General features: G+C 37.5%; 2 protein-coding genes across 3 annotated transcripts; both read right to left on the bottom strand.

Annotated features, from left to right (window-relative positions):
- Positions 1 to 1,466: 1,466 nt before the first annotated feature.
- On the bottom strand, positions 1,467 to 8,168 carry LOC116173626 (ADP-ribosylation factor GTPase-activating protein 1). 2 transcript variants are annotated; one of them, XM_031491245.1, is made up of 8 exons: positions 7,934 to 8,167; positions 7,596 to 7,877; positions 7,293 to 7,549; positions 3,309 to 3,423; positions 3,125 to 3,247; positions 2,845 to 2,904; positions 2,155 to 2,354; positions 1,467 to 2,102 (listed from the first exon to the last, which is right to left on the bottom strand). In XM_031491245.1, exons 1-8 carry the CDS (start codon positions 7,991 to 7,993, stop codon positions 1,847 to 1,849), a joined length of 1,353 nt encoding a protein of 450 aa, XP_031347105.1. In that variant the 5' UTR covers positions 7,994 to 8,167; the 3' UTR covers positions 1,467 to 1,846. The 2 variants fall into 2 exon arrangements, with proteins under 2 accessions (XP_031347105.1, XP_031347106.1); XM_031491246.1 differs by lacking the exon at positions 2,845 to 2,904 and having other exon boundaries at positions 7,934 to 8,168.
- Positions 8,169 to 9,439: 1,271 nt separating this feature from the next.
- Positions 9,440 to 18,690, bottom strand: LOC116173383 (ER membrane protein complex subunit 1). Its single transcript, XM_031490823.1, has 2 exons — positions 16,798 to 18,690; positions 9,440 to 11,143 (listed from the first exon to the last, which is right to left on the bottom strand). Exons 1-2 carry the CDS (start codon positions 18,275 to 18,277, stop codon positions 9,963 to 9,965), a joined length of 2,661 nt encoding a protein of 886 aa, XP_031346683.1. The 5' UTR covers positions 18,278 to 18,690; the 3' UTR covers positions 9,440 to 9,962.

The raw sequence follows: 18,690 nt of genomic DNA on the forward strand, positions 1-18,690 counted from the left end.
AATCTGAAATCAGAATTTCCATAGAACGCTACTTTCTTATGGGCGCCATATTAGATTTTTACGGAATGAGATAGTGATAGAGGACAAAAAAGAAATTCATTTGAATGCATCGCCATCATAGCCATGTTGATTCAGCAAAATCTAGTTACCCGTGGATGATTTGTTGAGAAATGAACGTAAACTCGTGATTTTGAATTTTTTGTAAATTATTTATTATGTAAAAGTATATTGTGACACGTCATAACTTTTGAATAATTGCTGAATGATTGTATGTTCGAAATTATCAAATTGTTTGATGTGTGTATGGACTTGTGTGTAGGAGACTGGGGAGGGTGGGCCACAGTGAAACAAACGACAAGAAAATATCAATACAGATTCCTGTGTGGTGTGCCATCTATGAGGCGATTCCTTTTTCGATTCGAGAGTTTTGCCTGTTACAGCACGGAACTATGGTTGACCTCGAATGTCACTCTTACGCTTGCATTTCCCAAACGAGGGGCAAGTTACCTGTCCCCAGGGTTTTAATCTGAAACAAAACTTGAGTTTTAAATCTATGTGCCTGCGATCACCAATTTCCACATATTCAGTAATTTAAACGTTGATTTTACCCTCCAAGGCCATATATGTAATTTTCCATGTTGCTTTAAGTAAAATTTTGTTTGTAGTTTCAGAAGATTATGTGTAAAACTTGAGAAGAATGTGTTTTTCAACTCTCGTTCAATTGACACACTTGCTACGCTCATGTGTCAAACTTTGAATTGAAAAATTCCACTTTCTTCTCTCCTATATTTAGTTGTACTGCGCTGTATGGCAGATGTAAATAATTTCAATAATAGCTTTAATAAAGAAGTTTTCGTTTAGGATTCCGCGTGATACACTTACAGAGGTACAATTTTTAAGTGTAAGATAGAAACTATTTAGAATAGGGATTTTCATGCTGTAACCCATTAGCTCAGACCATCTCAAAAAACACTGAGAACTTTCCACTTGTTTAAAATTTTCTTATTTGGTATTATTTTTATGAAGAAAATACAGGGTAATAGATTACAGGATCCGAATTTCATAAGCAAATTCAATGGCAAGTTTCTTAGTCAGTGGGGACGCTGAGATGGGTGTACAGGCTGTGCCAGTCATGCCACACTATATTCCATTAATTACAGACTTAAATTTTCTCTTGTGTTATTTGGTTGGTCGTTTCTGGATATTGTGAAGTTATGAAGTAGGTAGATGGTTTTGACAATCATATGTGGCTTAAAGTTCAGCTGTTTTTTAGCCGCACAGTCTCCGAGGGGGACCTGGGATGTACACAAGGTTTGCTTATAATGTAGGATAAGTTTTATAACAGAAAGAGAATTTGGATTTATTCTACCAAACAAAATTGTAAAATGATATGGGATTCAAAACAAAAATATCAATGTCAAAAGACTCAAAATCAGAATAACAGCATGCCACTTAACAAGACACAATTATTCATATTTACATATATTGTAACACGAGGGTGTGATTAAATAGACTAATCCCCATTACATATAATACTGCTTTGTGGAGATTATATCACCAACTCCCTTTATAAATTTGCTCTTAAATTTGTCGATTACATGATTTTTGTTTAGGTATGTACAACATAACATTTATATATAAGTAAGAAATCACATTAAACACAAAACATTCATTATTAATGACAAAAATAGTTGTATCTGCTGTAATAAATAAAATTGGAAGAAGGTATTATTAAACTAATAGTAAGTCTACGAAATATGACGTGATGTGTTACAAAATGGAAAAGCTGTTTCATATAGGTTAATGTAACAAAAATTACGTAGAATTGGAGCTAATTAGAGTTACATTATTTGTTGAGGGATTCCCACAGCTCATCATCGCCCCATTTGTCATCCCAAGTCGACTTCTTTTGTTCCTTTGTCTTTTTGTCCTTTTCCTTTTTACTACTTCGTTTTTCAGTCGGGGACGAAATTTTCAAATTATTTAAATTATCTGTACAGTTAGACTGATACCCTATCACATCAGAATGGTATCCCAAAGAATCGGATTGATAACTAAGACTGCTGTCCCAGTTGTGGTTTGGTGTTTTGGGACTTGATACCCTGCAAAAGCGTCGCTACATTTTGCTATAGTTAAAACCTCGACGACACTCACTTTGAGCCCTGTTGACTAGTCCAGCTCCAATCTTCGTCACCCTTACCCGACCCGCTCCCGCTGTTAACCAGGGATGATCTCTCCCCCGGCGAATGGTAGTTGTCGCCACCGACCTGGCCGTAACCGCCGCTTTGATAATCAGATCTGCCACCACTGTTTCCGGTCACTTCTTGCCAACCTTTACGGCCAAACTCACCAACCTGGTACAAACATTTCTCCCTTATACTTGTAAATGGTGATTTTTTAAATATTACATAGGTATTATACAGGGTACTTCAAACAACAATGCTACTCAATTTTTTGAACACACTGCATGTAATTATCAAATAATTTTCATGGTTTTTAGGACTAATTTTTTCATCTTCCACCAAATTTATTTGGAATCTTGACAAAGTTAATATCAACAGCGGTAGTCATACAATTTATTCCGAGAGTAAAGTAATTGGGAGGTGAAAAATCTCACTTTACAATAAAATGAAAATATTCTGTTACTAAAGAATGCATTGTTTGTTTAAAAAGATTTCGAATGCTTGAGGGTAAAATAATACATAAAATTAGGCATATAAAGATTAATCTGAGCAAAAGTGCATAATAATCTTTTAAATCACCTTGTAGAAAGTGTCAAAACTGACTGAAATGTATGAGTAAAATTAATATCCTAAATAAAATAATAAAAAAATTCTCCAATACCTTATTCGACAAAGAAACAACCTGTGATCCTACTTCCTCCAACAAAGTACCTTCTTTAACCTAATGTAAGAAACAAAGAAAAACAACTATATTTAACCATGCAAAAATAAAAACATATAAACCTCTCGCCAGGAAAAATTGCCGGTCACAGAACACTTGATCCCGATCTCAATCTATGATTTCCTAAGGTATGAGCGACTTCCGGGATAGTATCGTGTCAATGTTGAACAAAAAGACTTTTCGGCAATCTTTCCTGGCGAGAGTTATACAAAATAAATACCTTCTCTCCGACTTGCATACTTATATCGGCCACTTTTTGTGTTGCCATTCCGCCATACTTTATTGCACTTTCGGAAGCCTTACTTGCGACCTTGGTAGCCGTAGTGGAGAATATCGACCATCCCTAGAAACAAAAACGAGGATCGTCACACACAATTGCCTGGTAACATTCCGTGATAGATTACATTAGCTAGTGATGACAGAGTGGTATCGAAAAATTCTTGGGATTGACTTCGTGGGGGCGCTTCGCGCGTAAAACCGAAACCGGAGTATTTTCCACCCTGACTCGGAGGTAGGTCACTGTAAAGGAAAATGTGTTTTAAATAAACCAAGTTTTTGCATCTTTAGACGTTTGCGTATCGTTTCACAGCTCGTTTAAAATCGATTTTATAGTTTATATATATTTACTGTATTTTTAGGGCATATTTACTCCTTTTCCACTGTTTGTAGTAGAGTTCAGAATGATAACGGAAGTTAGTGTTCAAATTACTGACCAAGTCGAATGTTTCTGCGCATGCGCTAACAAGGTGTATATGGAAAGTACCAAAGGGCGTCAACAATGCATGTGCGCATGACTAACTAGTTCCCGCGCAAACTTGTTAGTTCTCTGGTTCAATTATCTTACGTTACCGCCCGGAAACTCAAAAGAGAGTCATAGTTACTCCCACGTGAGTGAAACACGGTAAGGTATGTAAGTAAACTTTTTTGCCCACCAAGAATATGGCAGTCATACGAAAATTTGCTACAACGCGCACTTCTCGAACTCTGCAAGAACTTACAAAGATCCAGTGATCCTACATCAAACCCCCATGCTGATAAAGGACCATAGTTAGCTATAATACGAAACTTGCATCACTGTAAAATACCGCTTATTCACCTTGGCCACGCCAAACTCACTACAGAAAGTATGATTTTGCCCACACTATAAACGCTAACGTAAACAGTGCCATCAAAATTTGAAAAAGTGGATCAGTACCTCAAGTCCACTGTATCGCCACACAATTATACACAAATAAAACTCAAAGGAACATTCATGACACCAAATTTTAATGATACACAATTAAATAAATCACAATAAAACCTTAAAAAAACAAGTAATCAAACTGGCGATTGGTTAAACTGTCTTTTCACATGTGCCCTACCCACAGATGCGTCTGCTCCACCATTAGCATTTGTTTTGACGGACATGCACAAATCCACTTCACAGTATGTCCACTCAATTAACTTTTATAAGAAGTATCTGTAGTTAAAATTCTGTTAACATATCTTAGTAAATAAATATCAAAGTGCAAACATGACACGGGATGAAATTATTTTTTAGCACATTTTCCAACGAGGTTGGGTGGGCTATTGCTGTCACTTTCTCTATCTGTCCATCCGAGGCCTTCACTATCTACTTCTACAGCTTTCAATGTATTTAGTTCGCCCTTTTTGAATTCTGTAGCTTATAAATCTGGCACCTGAGCCAAGAAAAATCTTGGCGATTAATGTGCGCATGAGCAGGCTGCGCAATATCAACTTTCCACAGATGCGTCTAGTGAAGGCAAACATATCGCATAAATTACAAACCAGATGGGCGCATGCGCAATACCAACTTTCTTATTTATGAAGAGATTTTTTGAAATTGTAAATAAATATGTTTCAAGTAAAAACAAACATATTACGGCATATTGTAAAAATCAGATGTGCGCATGCGCAGCTTCGTTATCGAAATATTTCTTGGAAATTTTCCCCATACTTACACGCTTCTAGTAAAGAAAAACATAGTGCACATAGCAATGGCCTTTCGAGACGTACTAATTGATTAGTACGTGCATTGATGCATGGAAAATGGGCTAAAATTACACGGCTTAGGGCAAAAACCTGTTTACTTGTTTTTTGCGCTCACATTAGGTGTCAAAACCTCTTTTAAAAAAACCGCACCTTCTACGAAGTCCGAGTGCTGACATATCAAATCAGACAGACAAAGTGTAGTTTTCATTAAAAATACGTGACAAAATAAGAAAACCTACCCTACACATATGAACACACACCTGTTTGTATCTTAGCATAAATGACCAAAAAGACTTGTAAGAAGCTTTTTTTAGAACACTGCATGGCTAAGGAACGCTTGTGGAATTCACCCCTCTATGTCTACGGCCACCAACCAAAAAATTCTTTTGCCTTTTTAGTATCGGAATATATTTAAAAGATAAAAATAAAAACAACCCTTTGGGCTAACAGCACACTGAATCTGCACTAAAAAAAACCAAAAATAATATTTTCTTTAAAAAGCCGAGAAGTGTTTTTTTTTAAGTTTTATAATTTCTTAATTTTATATTAAGCTTGTTGACAAAGTCTTTGTCCAGCCAGTCAATTTTAACACTTAATTTGAATTTTTTATTTCTTTTTTTATTTTATTTTTTGTATTGGTTTTGCCAACGATCTAACCTAATAATTGTTTTCGTAAACAAAGCATAAATCTGGCATATTGCACTTTAGTATAAAGAAAAATAATGTCATAAAATAATAATAACCAAAGATGTGGTTTTTTTTGCAAATATATCTTATCTACATCACCAAGTGGATTTATTTCAAATCGAGTCTCAAATTTAATTAACGCGTAAACAGTTAAAAACAAAATTGATCTTTTATAATTCTTTACAACATGACCTTGCTCTTCAGTGTCCCTGCATTTTTTTATGGATAGTACGCCACTGGCCAAGAAACACAAACAGCTGATTTAATAAACAAAAACCAAACAGTTTTTGTGCACCAAGAATATGGCCGCCACAACTTCAACGCGCATCATTGCTCTTGATAAGGTATTATCAGCCCCCTTTCTTTCATAGTCTAACGTGTAAACAGTATACCTAAACTAGAAGTTACGTCAGGATTTATAAAACCACCGTTATCTAGCAGTGTAAACGTAGTCATTTACCCATTTCAATTTAATTTATTGTTCCCAGTTATCAATTGTTTTTTGAACAACAGAGATATCAAATATATCTGCAGTTTGTTTAAATTCTAGATGTTGGTACAACGAATTCCCCTAAAATAATCACCAGATTGTATTTGTGTTGCAATAAAATTGTTCCTGGGAGCCGATTCTAACTGATTTCAACGGTCGAAAAAGAATTTCGACGGCGCCATGACACCCAATTTCTACTCTTAGGGTGTAATAGGAAGTTTATGTTTCTTTAAGTTTGATCTTATATTTTGCTAAGTTGGCTGTCTGATTTTGAACTATTTTAAACAAAACCTTATGTTCGACCCTAACCCTACAGTAGCTACAATCGTACCTATTATTATTCCTCCAGGAATTAAAATGGTTTTTTGTTGGGATGTGATTTTAGTATCCGCCATTGTAAGATACGTAGGTAAAAGTAAAACAAAACAAAGTCACGGATAAAAAATGTAAACAGTGTACCAAAACACAAAATTGAGGTTAAAACAACGTACGACTTTCTGAATAACAAAGCGCGCACTGTCGCTATCCCTTCTATTTCGACGTTGAAATCGTAATTTCAACCACTGTAGTCTAGTTGAATTTATTTTCAACGGTAGAAAAGTTATGACGTTTCAATGACGTATATTAGTAGTTCATGATAACACCGATAGATGGTTACGATCGCAATTTCGATGCAACTACTGAAATTTCAACCGTCGAAATCAGTTAGAATCGGCCCCCTGGTCCATTTCTCACAACGCAATAAAAATGTAGCATGTGATCGAAACCCACATTTGCGCATCCCTAATGGTGGCTATTTCTGACTACAATTGAACAATTATAGTCAGAAAAATAGCCCCCATAGAAAATTTTCTCTCAAGAAAAGAAATAATGGTCTCTAAGAAGTTGCAGATGGTGAACTCCTGGGTAAACTTGCTAGCAATAAATTCTCCCTTCAAGAAAAGGTTCACTCCAGGGCAATTCCTAGCAAGTTGCTATGATATCGCCTTTGGGCCCATTTGTTCCAGCGGTTTTACAATAGGACAGATTTTTGCAGATTGGATTTAGAAAAACTGTAGTACATGATTTAAAGTTCATGTTTTGATGATGTAAAACATTGGTTATTGGCTACCAGTAATTGCCAATAATTTCAGAACTATTGAACTAATCGACCTCGATAATTTAAAACTAATTTCCCTGTCCGTACAAGAGAAGCAACTGGAAAAAAAAATTCACTTACTCTCTTCTCGAGGCATTTTCCGCTTGAATTTTATTGAAAAAAGCCTCCTTTTGGTCTTTAAAATCGGGAGAATTGTAGCTATTTTGATAACCGGAACCGTTCTGATACCCATCACCACCATACGAATTATACGAATTGGTATTTGAAGAATGATTATTACTAGAATTGTAACTATTCGAATTTACTATGCTTCCGGTATATTTTTGTGCAGAGGATTTCTTCTCGTCCCAAGTTTGTCCCTGTGCTAATGTTGTAATCTGCAGCAAAGCGATAATCGTTACTGCCACAATTAAACCCATTTACCTTATCCCTGTATAATGCAGCAGCTTTTGTGTTGTACTTTTGGTGTATCATCATTTTATCGTCCCAATCCGACTGAGCTTCAAAAAACACTCTCGCTTTGTAATTTCCACCGACTTTCATTTTCTCTAATTCGATATCTTTCCATTTGTCCATAGTAACGGAACGCACGAACGAAAGGTGAACGCCCAAACCTCTATGTTTCCCGGAACATTCGAGACAAATCCAAATGCCATATGTTACGGACGCCCATTGTGGATTATGAGCACCGCACTCAAAACATTTCTAAGGCAAAGATAACGATATAAATAAGCTGCAATTAAAATGTATGGTCTTTTTACATCATTCTCGTCCAATGGTTTTAATTGTTGGAGAGCTCGTCTTGTCCTGGGGCTTGCCATGGTGATCGGAGGAATAAAATAAATTTAAAAAGGCCTAAATTAACAATTAAAAAATACTGTTAATATTTAAATACAGTTACTGGGCAAGAAATAAAAGCAATGTTAAATTTTCTAATAAAGAATATTGAAACAGAAACGTCACTTCAAAAGACGTGTTCAATACTGTGTACCATGAAGATAGCTGCACTGTAGAGCCATTTTTTTTGCAAATTTGCAATTGTGGTTACACACCTTCAACGTGAAGTTGGTCACCGAGAATGGCAGTGTATATACTACATACAAGTTTACTACATACAAGTTTCCTCCATGCAAATGCTTGCTTGCCAAACTGTAGTACAATGGGTCGGTACTTTTACTTTTGGTTAAACGAGCGATCAGCTCGAATAGCGCAGGGGCATAACATTAACAAGCATGAAGTACATACAACAAAACAATGACAAATGTTGCAAAATATTAGTATATAGTAAAATTGGCAAGTGCAAATATTGAACAATCTTGACCTTTGATCATAGGCCTTTGATTGATAAATTCAGGTTGGTTGTAGTCAAAGCTGTTACATTCTTTTCGCTCGTAATTTAACTTTAATGGTATTTAGTTTTTTTAGCCATCTACAGGTATGTTCTTTGTAATCAACTAGTACTCCTGCAGTCAATTTGTTCAAAGTGTTCTTTTCTTATTACAATAGTTCTTTGTTTTGCCGCTCCAGGCCGTGCAGTTTTCTTTGATTTCTTTCGGCGCACGCAGAGGCACTTCCTTGTAAAAAACCGCCTTCATAAAAAAATAAACAATTCAAGCATTGTAAGAACGTACACGCCGCATTTGTTGATCGACATTTTTGTCTGCCTTTTTGGGATTACCTACCCAATTGTGCTTTCTACATTGATATTCTTGAGTTGAAACCTCAGGAACCCTTGCATTTATAGCCGTTTGCACCGACAATTAATTTAAGCGGAGCTTATAACCAATAGCAACCATTATCTCGGATTTTAAGCTAAGCTCCGCTTTAATTTGTTAGCGCAAACGGCCATTAACCCACCAATAGTAATGTGCTGCCACTAGAGGTTTTCACTGTTTATCTGAATCGCGAATACACAGGTCTGGAAACTCGAGCGTGTTTCCTATGTGAGAAGTGAGTCCGTTACGCATCAACTGTCACACAGTACCAAAAGTCGCCAAGGGCGGCGTGGTCGAGGAATGTTCTTTGGCAACTGTGATGGCTGATTTTGTAAACACCAAGAGTACCGCCGCTTTGAAGGTGGACGCAAAAAAATCCGTCGCTTTGAGAAAAATCAGTAATAGCTAATTGATATAATGCCTGCAACGAGTTTACACGTAACGGGTGGCGACATTAAAAAACATGTGCTGGGAACACGATAGACATAGAATGGTGGTGTCATTTATTTTTTTAATTAAATTTTAAACTAAAAAGTGTTCAACATTCAAACCTAATTTTAAAGAGGTCTTTTTCTCTAAATATATATATCGTAACAATTTTGGCTACAAATCACATTGTTCTTGTAAATAATAATCAGTGTGAACATATGGTAACAAAGGTATAATTTCCATGCATTTCATTATAAAATATAATAAGCTTTTAAATAAGCTAATACTGTGAAAATCAACATCATGTGAAGTGCCTATGTTCAATAATTATAGTGATATTGCAAACAGAGATCTTTAATACTAATGAGCAAACGGAGGGTAGAAAATGATGTGAACATGATGTTGATGAATATATTGCAACAAGGTAATGCTACCTTGGTTTTCTACAAAAATTAGCCTTAAAGCTATGTACATTTTAACAATCCATTTATAACAGGATGACTATAGCAAAACAACAATTTAAATCTTAAGTGACTTTACTACAACTAAACAACAAATTAGGAATCTAAACTTGTACTTTCTCCACATAAAATACTCATACAATACACACACGCACAATTTCATAATTTAAGTCGTTGTACACAGATCACTTCCATGCCTGTTTCAGTGCCTTTCTTGAGGCAAGTCGTTTAGTTACATATGAAGCGCCAGTAAGTCCTATTAATACAATGGCAATTAACCAATGATCGAAATCCTCCTTAAGTAAATCGAATGTCTTTGAAGGTGTTACACGAGTATAAAACAAGTCCAACCCGTAAACCAAAACTAGACAGGTACTTTCAAGTCGAGCGGGTGCCACCTGAATGCCTCGAACGTGAGGTATAGACTGATTATAATTAATTGTTGCCTCAGGCGGAATCGGCAGTTCTGGAATGTATGGGATGTATCCCTCCTCCATATTCATGGTGCCGTGAGGACCGCGAGGTTCTAAAAACGCCCACGGCACTTCAATCACGGCGCCATTCGAGAGCGCCACAAGGATGTGTTTATTAGTAATGCCTCTCTCTGTCATTGTCGCGTGCATCGCTAGCGGAGTACCGGGGAAAATGTACGCTTGGTTCTCGGGATGCGGCAGCTGGCTGACCGAATGCGAACTGAAGGAAGTGCTGTTACTTTGAGTGGGCCCCTCGTATAGTTCGACTGCCGCAAACTCCACGCGTCGGAATCTTGCATTGTAGTACGAATACACTAGCCAATTTTCGGAATGTACCAAATGTATAGGTTTGGCAACGCGTTTATGAGCGGCGGAGTAAACGATTAAGCCGGTCACGCCATCTACGAGGTATATGCTTAAAACTTGCTTGTGAATCGGATCCTCCATGAGGGTGGCGATGGCGAGCAAGTTGGGGTTGACATACTTGTACAGAACCGATCGGTCGGCCAATACACGACCTTGAGAATGCACACGCTCCGATGACGGTCGTACATTAACGGATATTACGTCCGCCTGTCCCAAATTTAAGGTCCAAGTGGGCGTTGCCTTTAGAGCGTTGTCCGTGCTGTGCACCAAATTGTAACCTTGCAGTATCTTCGAGTTAGAGTTGACCGTAAACAAAAACACAGAATTGGCGTGTTTCAACATGATCGGTTTTGTTGTAGACGGATAGACGATTACCTCGTACTTGTCTGATAAAATTAAAAGTCCCTTTAAGTGCTTGTCGTCCTCGTATGGCAGCAACATCGCCTGTTCAATTTGATATGGTAACCGTTCCACGGTGCCAATACTTTGGCCTGTGATAGGATCAAATGTGTACATCACTCCTTTACCTGTAAGACATAAAAAAGAGTATGTATTGATTTACGTAATTATACACTTTGTTTCTGAAAGTTTTTTAATTAATTCACATTAAACGCCATGTCTTCATAAACTGGAGAATAGGCGGTCGGTGGTCCAATATCAATTTTCCTGATTGCGAGCTTTTGAGTTACCTACTCAGAAATTATTTAACCATCTAATTCTTCCAGGACAATTTTTATGTTCTAGTATTTGGAGACCTCGGACCAACCCCCTCTTGGTAACTGGCTATATTATAAATGTTTTATGTTTCTATATCCAAGAGGGTGTGCACACTTTAAGACTATGTAATAACAAGTATAAATTGTGCAGATAAAGCGCATTTTTTTAACCGAAATAGCTTTTGTTTTGACATCACCAATGGATATATTTCTTGCAGACGTCTCAATCGCCCTTTGTGAGTACCCTCTTCCGACAATCTGTTCTTGGGGTATAAGGGAATATACTCGATCACGATAAGAGGTCGAGGAGGAGGGCTATGATTGGTAGAAATTAATTCCTTTCGTTGAGACCTTTCATTAGAGTCCCATGAAGGATAAAACTAGTTCCACTCCCCCCCCCCCCCCCCACCCCACTTTGATAAGAGGACATAAAGAAGAGCAGTAGTCAGAGCCGTTTTTAGCAAATGCGAGACCTGGAGCGAAATTTTTTCGGGGCTTTTTTTTCAAAAATTACCAGAGGGATCGAGGGGGAGCGCGGGTGAATTGAAATCTCGATTGAAATGTTTATTTATTTTAATTTGTTCAGATAGAAAACAAAAACAAACGAAAATATCACTTATTGGTTGCTATGGGAAAGAAAGAATTTTATTTGCTGTCAGTTATCTTTGTGACAATCTTGGGATAGAGAAAATTAATTTATTGATTCAGATTTTACTGCCAAAATGGTTGATACACTAGCCGAAAGAGTGGAAATTATTCTAATTTTATCGAAAACGAAACCAGCGATTTAAAAAAATCAAACGTCAATATAAAGGACTTCGAACGACCTTTCAAACAAGCTATTACTCGGTACCACTTGTCATTTTTCAAGGAATTACCCTGGGGGCAGAGGGTGAAGTAGTTTTTGGTTAAAAAGTTGTCCCCCTTGACAAGACAAATCTTTTGACGTGGTGAGAAGTTTTCAAATGAACACCCTGTATATTTTAGGCACGTGTATCTGTACATTATTATATTATTTTCATTCAACCAAAACTATTACCGAGACTTATTTACTTATTTTTTGGCGCGAGTAAAGGCTTCCCGCGAGGTCTCCACTCACTCCACCCTAAGGACGGCTCTGGCAGTAGTTGGTAGAAAACGGTTTCTTTTGTTGAGACCTTTAATTAGAATACAATGAGAGATAAAATTAATTTTTAAACCCCCCCCCCCCCCTCAGGCCACGTCGCTCGCTGATCTCGAAAAATAGTCCCACGGGAAAGTTATAGTTTGTACAAACCAATTTATTTCGATGAGACCTTTCATTAGAAGACCATGAAGGGTAGAACATGTGTTTACTCCCCCCCCCCCCCCCAATTTCCTAAATTTTAACTTAGCACCACTAAAGGCATGCGTATGCAAAATCTGGGACCAATTGGTTGTCGTATGTAAAAGCTATGCACGTTTTACTTTCAAAAACAGCATCGCAGGAAATAATTTGTGGGGGGGGGGGCCTTTTAGACAACGAAATTTGATGGCCGTCTGGCACACCTTCAAAATATAGGCTACCTACTGCAAAAGATTCCAGGACTCTAAGACCATTCCATTAGAAGTAGTTCAAAACGGTAGAAGTGGATCCGGACGGACGAACGAACGGACAGACCTGGGACGGACGAACAGACGGACGGACAAAACGCAAACAATAGCACATTTTTTTAATTCTTAAAAAATGCGCTAAAAAATGGTTACTATAAAAAAAAGTATACACTGCGCAATTAAAAAGTTATTATTAAAAAAAACAATAAAATTTCGATTACTTCCAAAGATGAACCAGAGAGACCGAAATTTGCCATTTTTTTAAATTTTTTTATTGAACAGAAGTAGAACTAGTGAGCAACCGATAACTCAGAGAGACACTTGTCGGCCATCTTAGATTTTATTCGCGGGGTCAATCAAGGTCAATTGAAATAATTCGCGGAGGTCGCCAACGTGTGCGAGAGTATTTTCGAGGAATTAATTTCATGGAAATTTTTCGGAATTTAGATTGTGATTTGGTTAATTAATTAGAAATTGGTACGAATTGAGCTTTATTGATGAGGTAGAGAGAAGGTCTCCTGGTGGATGGGTACTCGGCAGAAACTAACACAGTGGATCAATTCCATGGATGCTATTACAATGGGTGCGAAAGATGTTTCCCGGATCAGACAACTTCGTTGAAAGACACCAAGGGCGATACAATGTTTGCTCCTCGAAAACAGAAGCCGCTTCATCGCACTTCAGGTCTGGCGGCTACAATTTGCTAGAGATGTGGGCGTGTGATTTTCGGGCACTTTTCCGCCCTGATGCAGCAGATTTTTTGGACATCAAAAATGAACGCCTTAAAATTGTATCATCGTGTCGACGCCTCCGCCATTAACTCTACCTCATGGGTGGTGTGGAAACGGGTTTGTATCTCGGTTTGTATTGTATATTGTAATTATCGATTTGGCTTGAAATGTTTTCATTTATTTCCGTATGTTGTACACTTGATAATAAATATCATTCCAAGTTATTTTGTTCATTTAATTTCCAACGTCTATTTTAGAATAGTGTAAAAATATAGGTGCAATGAGTAAGAGAGAGAGATAGGTAGACGAAAAGTAAGAGAGTGACGTCACATATTTTTAAATTACACGTCCTTTTTTTGAATTTCCCGCCGTTGGCTGCTATTTTGCCTTCAATTAAACGGCAATTACATATGTGTCAAAACCGCGAATCAAACTGATTGGATCGCGAAATAAATGTTATTAGACGGAATTCCGAGAAATCCGAGGAGAAATCAAACCGCGAATTAAATTGTTTAATCTGCGAATTAAATTAATTAAACCGCAAATCAAATTGATAAAATTAATTTATTAACCGAAATTCCTAGATATCAAACCGCGAATTAAATTAATCGACCCGCGGATTAATCCAATTAGTTAGTATTTTAGTAATCAATTTAATTGATAACGTCATCAATTAAATCAAATGTCAATAAAGCTTAAATCGTACCAATTTTTAATTAATTCATCAAATCAAAAGTCCAAATTCCAAAAAATTCCCAGAAATAATCAAATTAAGCCCCGCGAATCAAACCGCGAATAAAATCCAAGATGGCCGACAGTGTATCTCTTCTACTCGCGACTCTCTTAAATAAAGGTTTCTCTCCAAAGAAAGCGAAAATATACTTACTATTTAGAACAATTTTAACATTGCCATAATCCGAGCCATAATCTAAATATCCAATCACAGAATTTAACAAGTCTAAATTGTGCACAAAAGCGCATTTTTTTAAACCGAGGAGGAGGGCTATGGTTGGTAGAAATTAATTCCTTTCGTTGAGAGGTTTAATGAGAGTACCATGAAGGATAAAACTAGTTCCCCTCCCTCCCCCCCCCCTCCCTCCTCACCGTACTTTGATAAGAGGACAGAAAGAAGGGCAGTAGTTGGTTGAAAACGATTCCTTTCGTTGAGACCTTTAATTAGAATACAATGAGAGATAAAATTAACCCCCCCCCCCCAAGGCCCCGTCACTCACTGATCTCGAAAAAGAGTCGCCAAGCCGGAAAGTGATAGTTTGTACAAACCAATTTATTTCGATGAGACCTGTCATTACAATACCATGAAGGGTAGAACTTGTGTTTTCCCCCCCCCCCCCTTTCTAAAGTTTAACTTGGCACCACTAAAAGCATGCGTATGCAAAATCTGAGGCCAATTGGTTGTCGTATGTAAGAGTTATGCACATTTTACTTTCAAAAACAGCATCTCAGGAAATAATTCGTGGGGGGGGCCCCCTTTTAGACAGAGAAATTTGATGGCCGTTTGGCACACATTCAAGGTATAGGCTACCTACTGCAAACAATTCCAGGACTCTAGGACCATTCCCCTAGAAGTAGGTCGAAACGGCAGAAGTGGGTCCAGACGGACGGACGGACGGACAAAATGCAAACAATAATACATTTTTTTTAATTCTCAAAAAATGCGCTAAAAATCAGATATGCGCAGGCGCAGACCATGCAATGCTAACTTTCTTATTTATAGATATATAAGCTAAAAAACATACAAAATTGTATAACGGAAATATACTTTTGAATGTACAAGGTCCTCCATAAATGTGGTACGAGACACAACTTCGCCAGCTTTTTTTCTTATAACAACTATGTCCCGAGATACTTTAATTCGAGCCTAAAAGTAATATTTATCGAGTTTCTTACACTTTTCCCTAATTTCTCCCTTAAATTCAAATGCAATGCTCACATTTCAATTAGAAAAAAATCTGGCGTAGCACATAAAACCTTGCTAGAGGTGTTAGAAGTAGGGCACATCTGGTCGTTTGCGATAAGAAGTTCTATTATTAGGCGAAATTTAATTAATGCACATGTGGTTCTGATAAGATGCAGGTAGTTTACCAAGATGTGCGGGTTTTTGGGCCTAAGTTGGGACGCATTCTGTCGAAGCTGACGTTGTTTAAGCCTAATTGAGATTTTAGTGAAAATTCATAAAGATTATTTTATGGTGGAAGTGGTGGATCCATTAAATACGGGAGACCAACTATTAAACAGAACCTTTTATTTGGGGTGCGTGATTTTTGTTACGCGGTTATTTTGGGCAGTCGGCCCTATTTGTTTAGTTGGAGACGTAATTAATCGTGATTATAATAAAGTTGTGTAGCTGTAGAAGAAGTTAAGTAATCGTATTGAGATTTCGGTTATAACATTGTAAAGTGAGTTAGTAAAAGTTCGTAAGAAGTTTTTTATAGCGTTTTGTTCAGAAAAAGTAGTACTACGAGGGTGAGTAAACTAAGCAGTCCGAGTTTCGACAATGATTGTCATTCATTAAAAGTAAAGGGTTATACCGTCCGAAAAGCCACCGAATTTTATCATTTAATTGAACAAGCCAGTTTGTTTGTCATCAAAATGCAGTTTAATAAAAAAAAGAAGTACTTAAAGTTCCTGAACCTGTCAACATGTGGTGAACGTGTGTTTGTCAATTCTAAGGACGCCTGTATATCGCAATTTTTTTAATGACCAGATTCTTTGGATTATGAGAAAAACTGTAACTAATTCAGATTTTTGTATTTCAGTGTTTGTTGAACGCTTGCGTGCGTGGTATGTATTAAATGCCTTTTTGTCTTCCGGCATTGTTGCTTTAAATTCTTTTGTTTCGTGGAATAAATGATTGTCTTGGTCATTACTTAATTGTGTTTAATCGAACCCAAAGTGTGACCCAGATAGAGTTTTCATGTCAGCTGCAATGGTTTTTGAGAAATCGTGAACGTAAAGTTGTGCACATACAGACAGACATCATTATTTCGACAAACTAATGATACTGAAAAAATAGTTGATCGCATAACCTTTCTACCTATAGTGCGTTTTAGGCACTGAAGATCAAAATACTTCCTTAGTCAAAGAAACTATCTTGCATCTAGCAATTTTGAAAAACAAAAGTGTTACAAAGTATGTACATACCTGTTGATTTATCCTTCATTAACGCAGCACACTGGGCCATTAAGGGAGAATACCTCGCCGACCGTTGCGCGAACAGAGGAATACTCAATTTTCCCAAAACCGAATAAGCCTCCACACCTTTAAGATATTGCGACCAGACGATGTTTCCGGTGAGACTATCCAAACCGTAAAACCTCCCGCTCGCAGTCACCACGACTATTATTTTATGGAGACCAAACTCATCACGCACCATCCCCACATTCGAATTACCCTGCTGTCCCGATAGCAGCACGAGCAACTGCCGAAGTTGACTTGCTATTCGATTATAAAATGTACTCAGCATGTCTCCCGATATTGAATCAAATTCATGCTCAATTGAGGCGTCCAATTCTGAAAGTGGTAGTTCGAAGAATTCGACTGCAATCACTCGACTTAACCCCTCCTCTCTCGTCCATGATACTTTCCCTCCTGGTAATTGCAGTAGCGACACCGAATCATCGTTTGATTTGACAAACACACGGCACGCCGACCCCTTGCAAACCGCACTGATAATGTTGGCAATTCCTGCCTCGTTGTTGTAGTCCATTTCGAAAACGTTCTCTTTACCATCCTGTAGCTCGATCGTCTGCAGTTGTAATTTGCTCGGTGAATTCTGAATTGTTTGCAAAAGTAGTGGTTGATCGCCGTTGAAAACGGTGACAGCTTTGTCCGACAACGAATATGGATACACGTGAGGCATCTCCGGCTGCAACTTTACCAAGCGAGCGACATTGTTTCTTACTAAAAATAAATTTTCCTCGCCATTTTCCAGCGACTGCAACCTCACATGACCCGGAGGGTTACCGATCAAGGAGTGAATAGCTACCTTATAAACTTGGTTAGTGGCAGATGAGAGATCAATATAGTATAACTGTCCACTACTATCGTCACCGCTAATACACGCCCAATAAACGCCGACAGTTTTGCACTTCGACAAGTCAGAAACCCAAGGGGTACTAATTTTGGTAGTTTTACCGTTATTTCGCCCACTACGAACATCGTAGGATGTGACTTCAAGATGAGATCCTAGCACAGGTATTATATGAATTAATTGATCTTTACTCAGTACCCAGTAGGGATGCTGTTTGTTTTCGACATAAAAGGACCACTCCCACAGTAATGATCCCGAAGACGAATCCCATCCACGTACGTACCATGTACCTTTGCCGCCAGATACACTAGTGACTTCTTTATCGACATGCAGCAGTTCGATTTGATTAACGCTGGGATTTTCTAATACTTGCCTCCAGAGGATTTGGCCGTTTTTCAAACTCAGAGAGGCCACGACGTTTTCTTCTGTACCAACGATAACGCGTTTTGTGGAATCAATAATTCCATATTTCACATTTCCTACGTAATTTAATTTCCAGTCGAATTTACCAATTTGGTCTTCGTATAAGCAGGACGATAAGTTAAATAAATAGGCAAAGACAAAGTATTTAAAAAATCTTGTTGAAAGCATTTTTTTAATTAATAAATATTAGAAAAACTTTAAAATTATCATAATTGTCTAACCTCAAAATTTTATTAGCATGACGTGGTTAAAGATGGGAAAAAATGGTCGCGTTCAAGACGTTTCAAACAATCACATGTTTTGTCTAGCGGATGCTAATGCAATTCGTGATTCAGATTAACACCAGAGGCGCCGATGTAATTTAAAAATGGAGAATATTGGTGAATGAATATGATTGTGAATATGCCGCTTTTAAGTTGTTATTGTTGGTTGCAAAATTGCACTGATCACATTTAAAATTCTTGAAGTGCCGTGATAAAATGCGACTTTTAAACTATCCTTGCTCTTTAATAACCTAATTACATTGATTGCAAATGAAATTTTTGCAAGTTGAAACTTATTTAAGTTCCTAAAACTAATGC

Source organism: Photinus pyralis, unplaced genomic scaffold (assembly GCF_008802855.1).
Source record: "Photinus pyralis isolate 1611_PpyrPB1 unplaced genomic scaffold, Ppyr1.3 Ppyr1.4_LG6, whole genome shotgun sequence".
NCBI lineage: Eukaryota > Metazoa > Arthropoda > Insecta > Coleoptera > Lampyridae > Photinus > Photinus pyralis.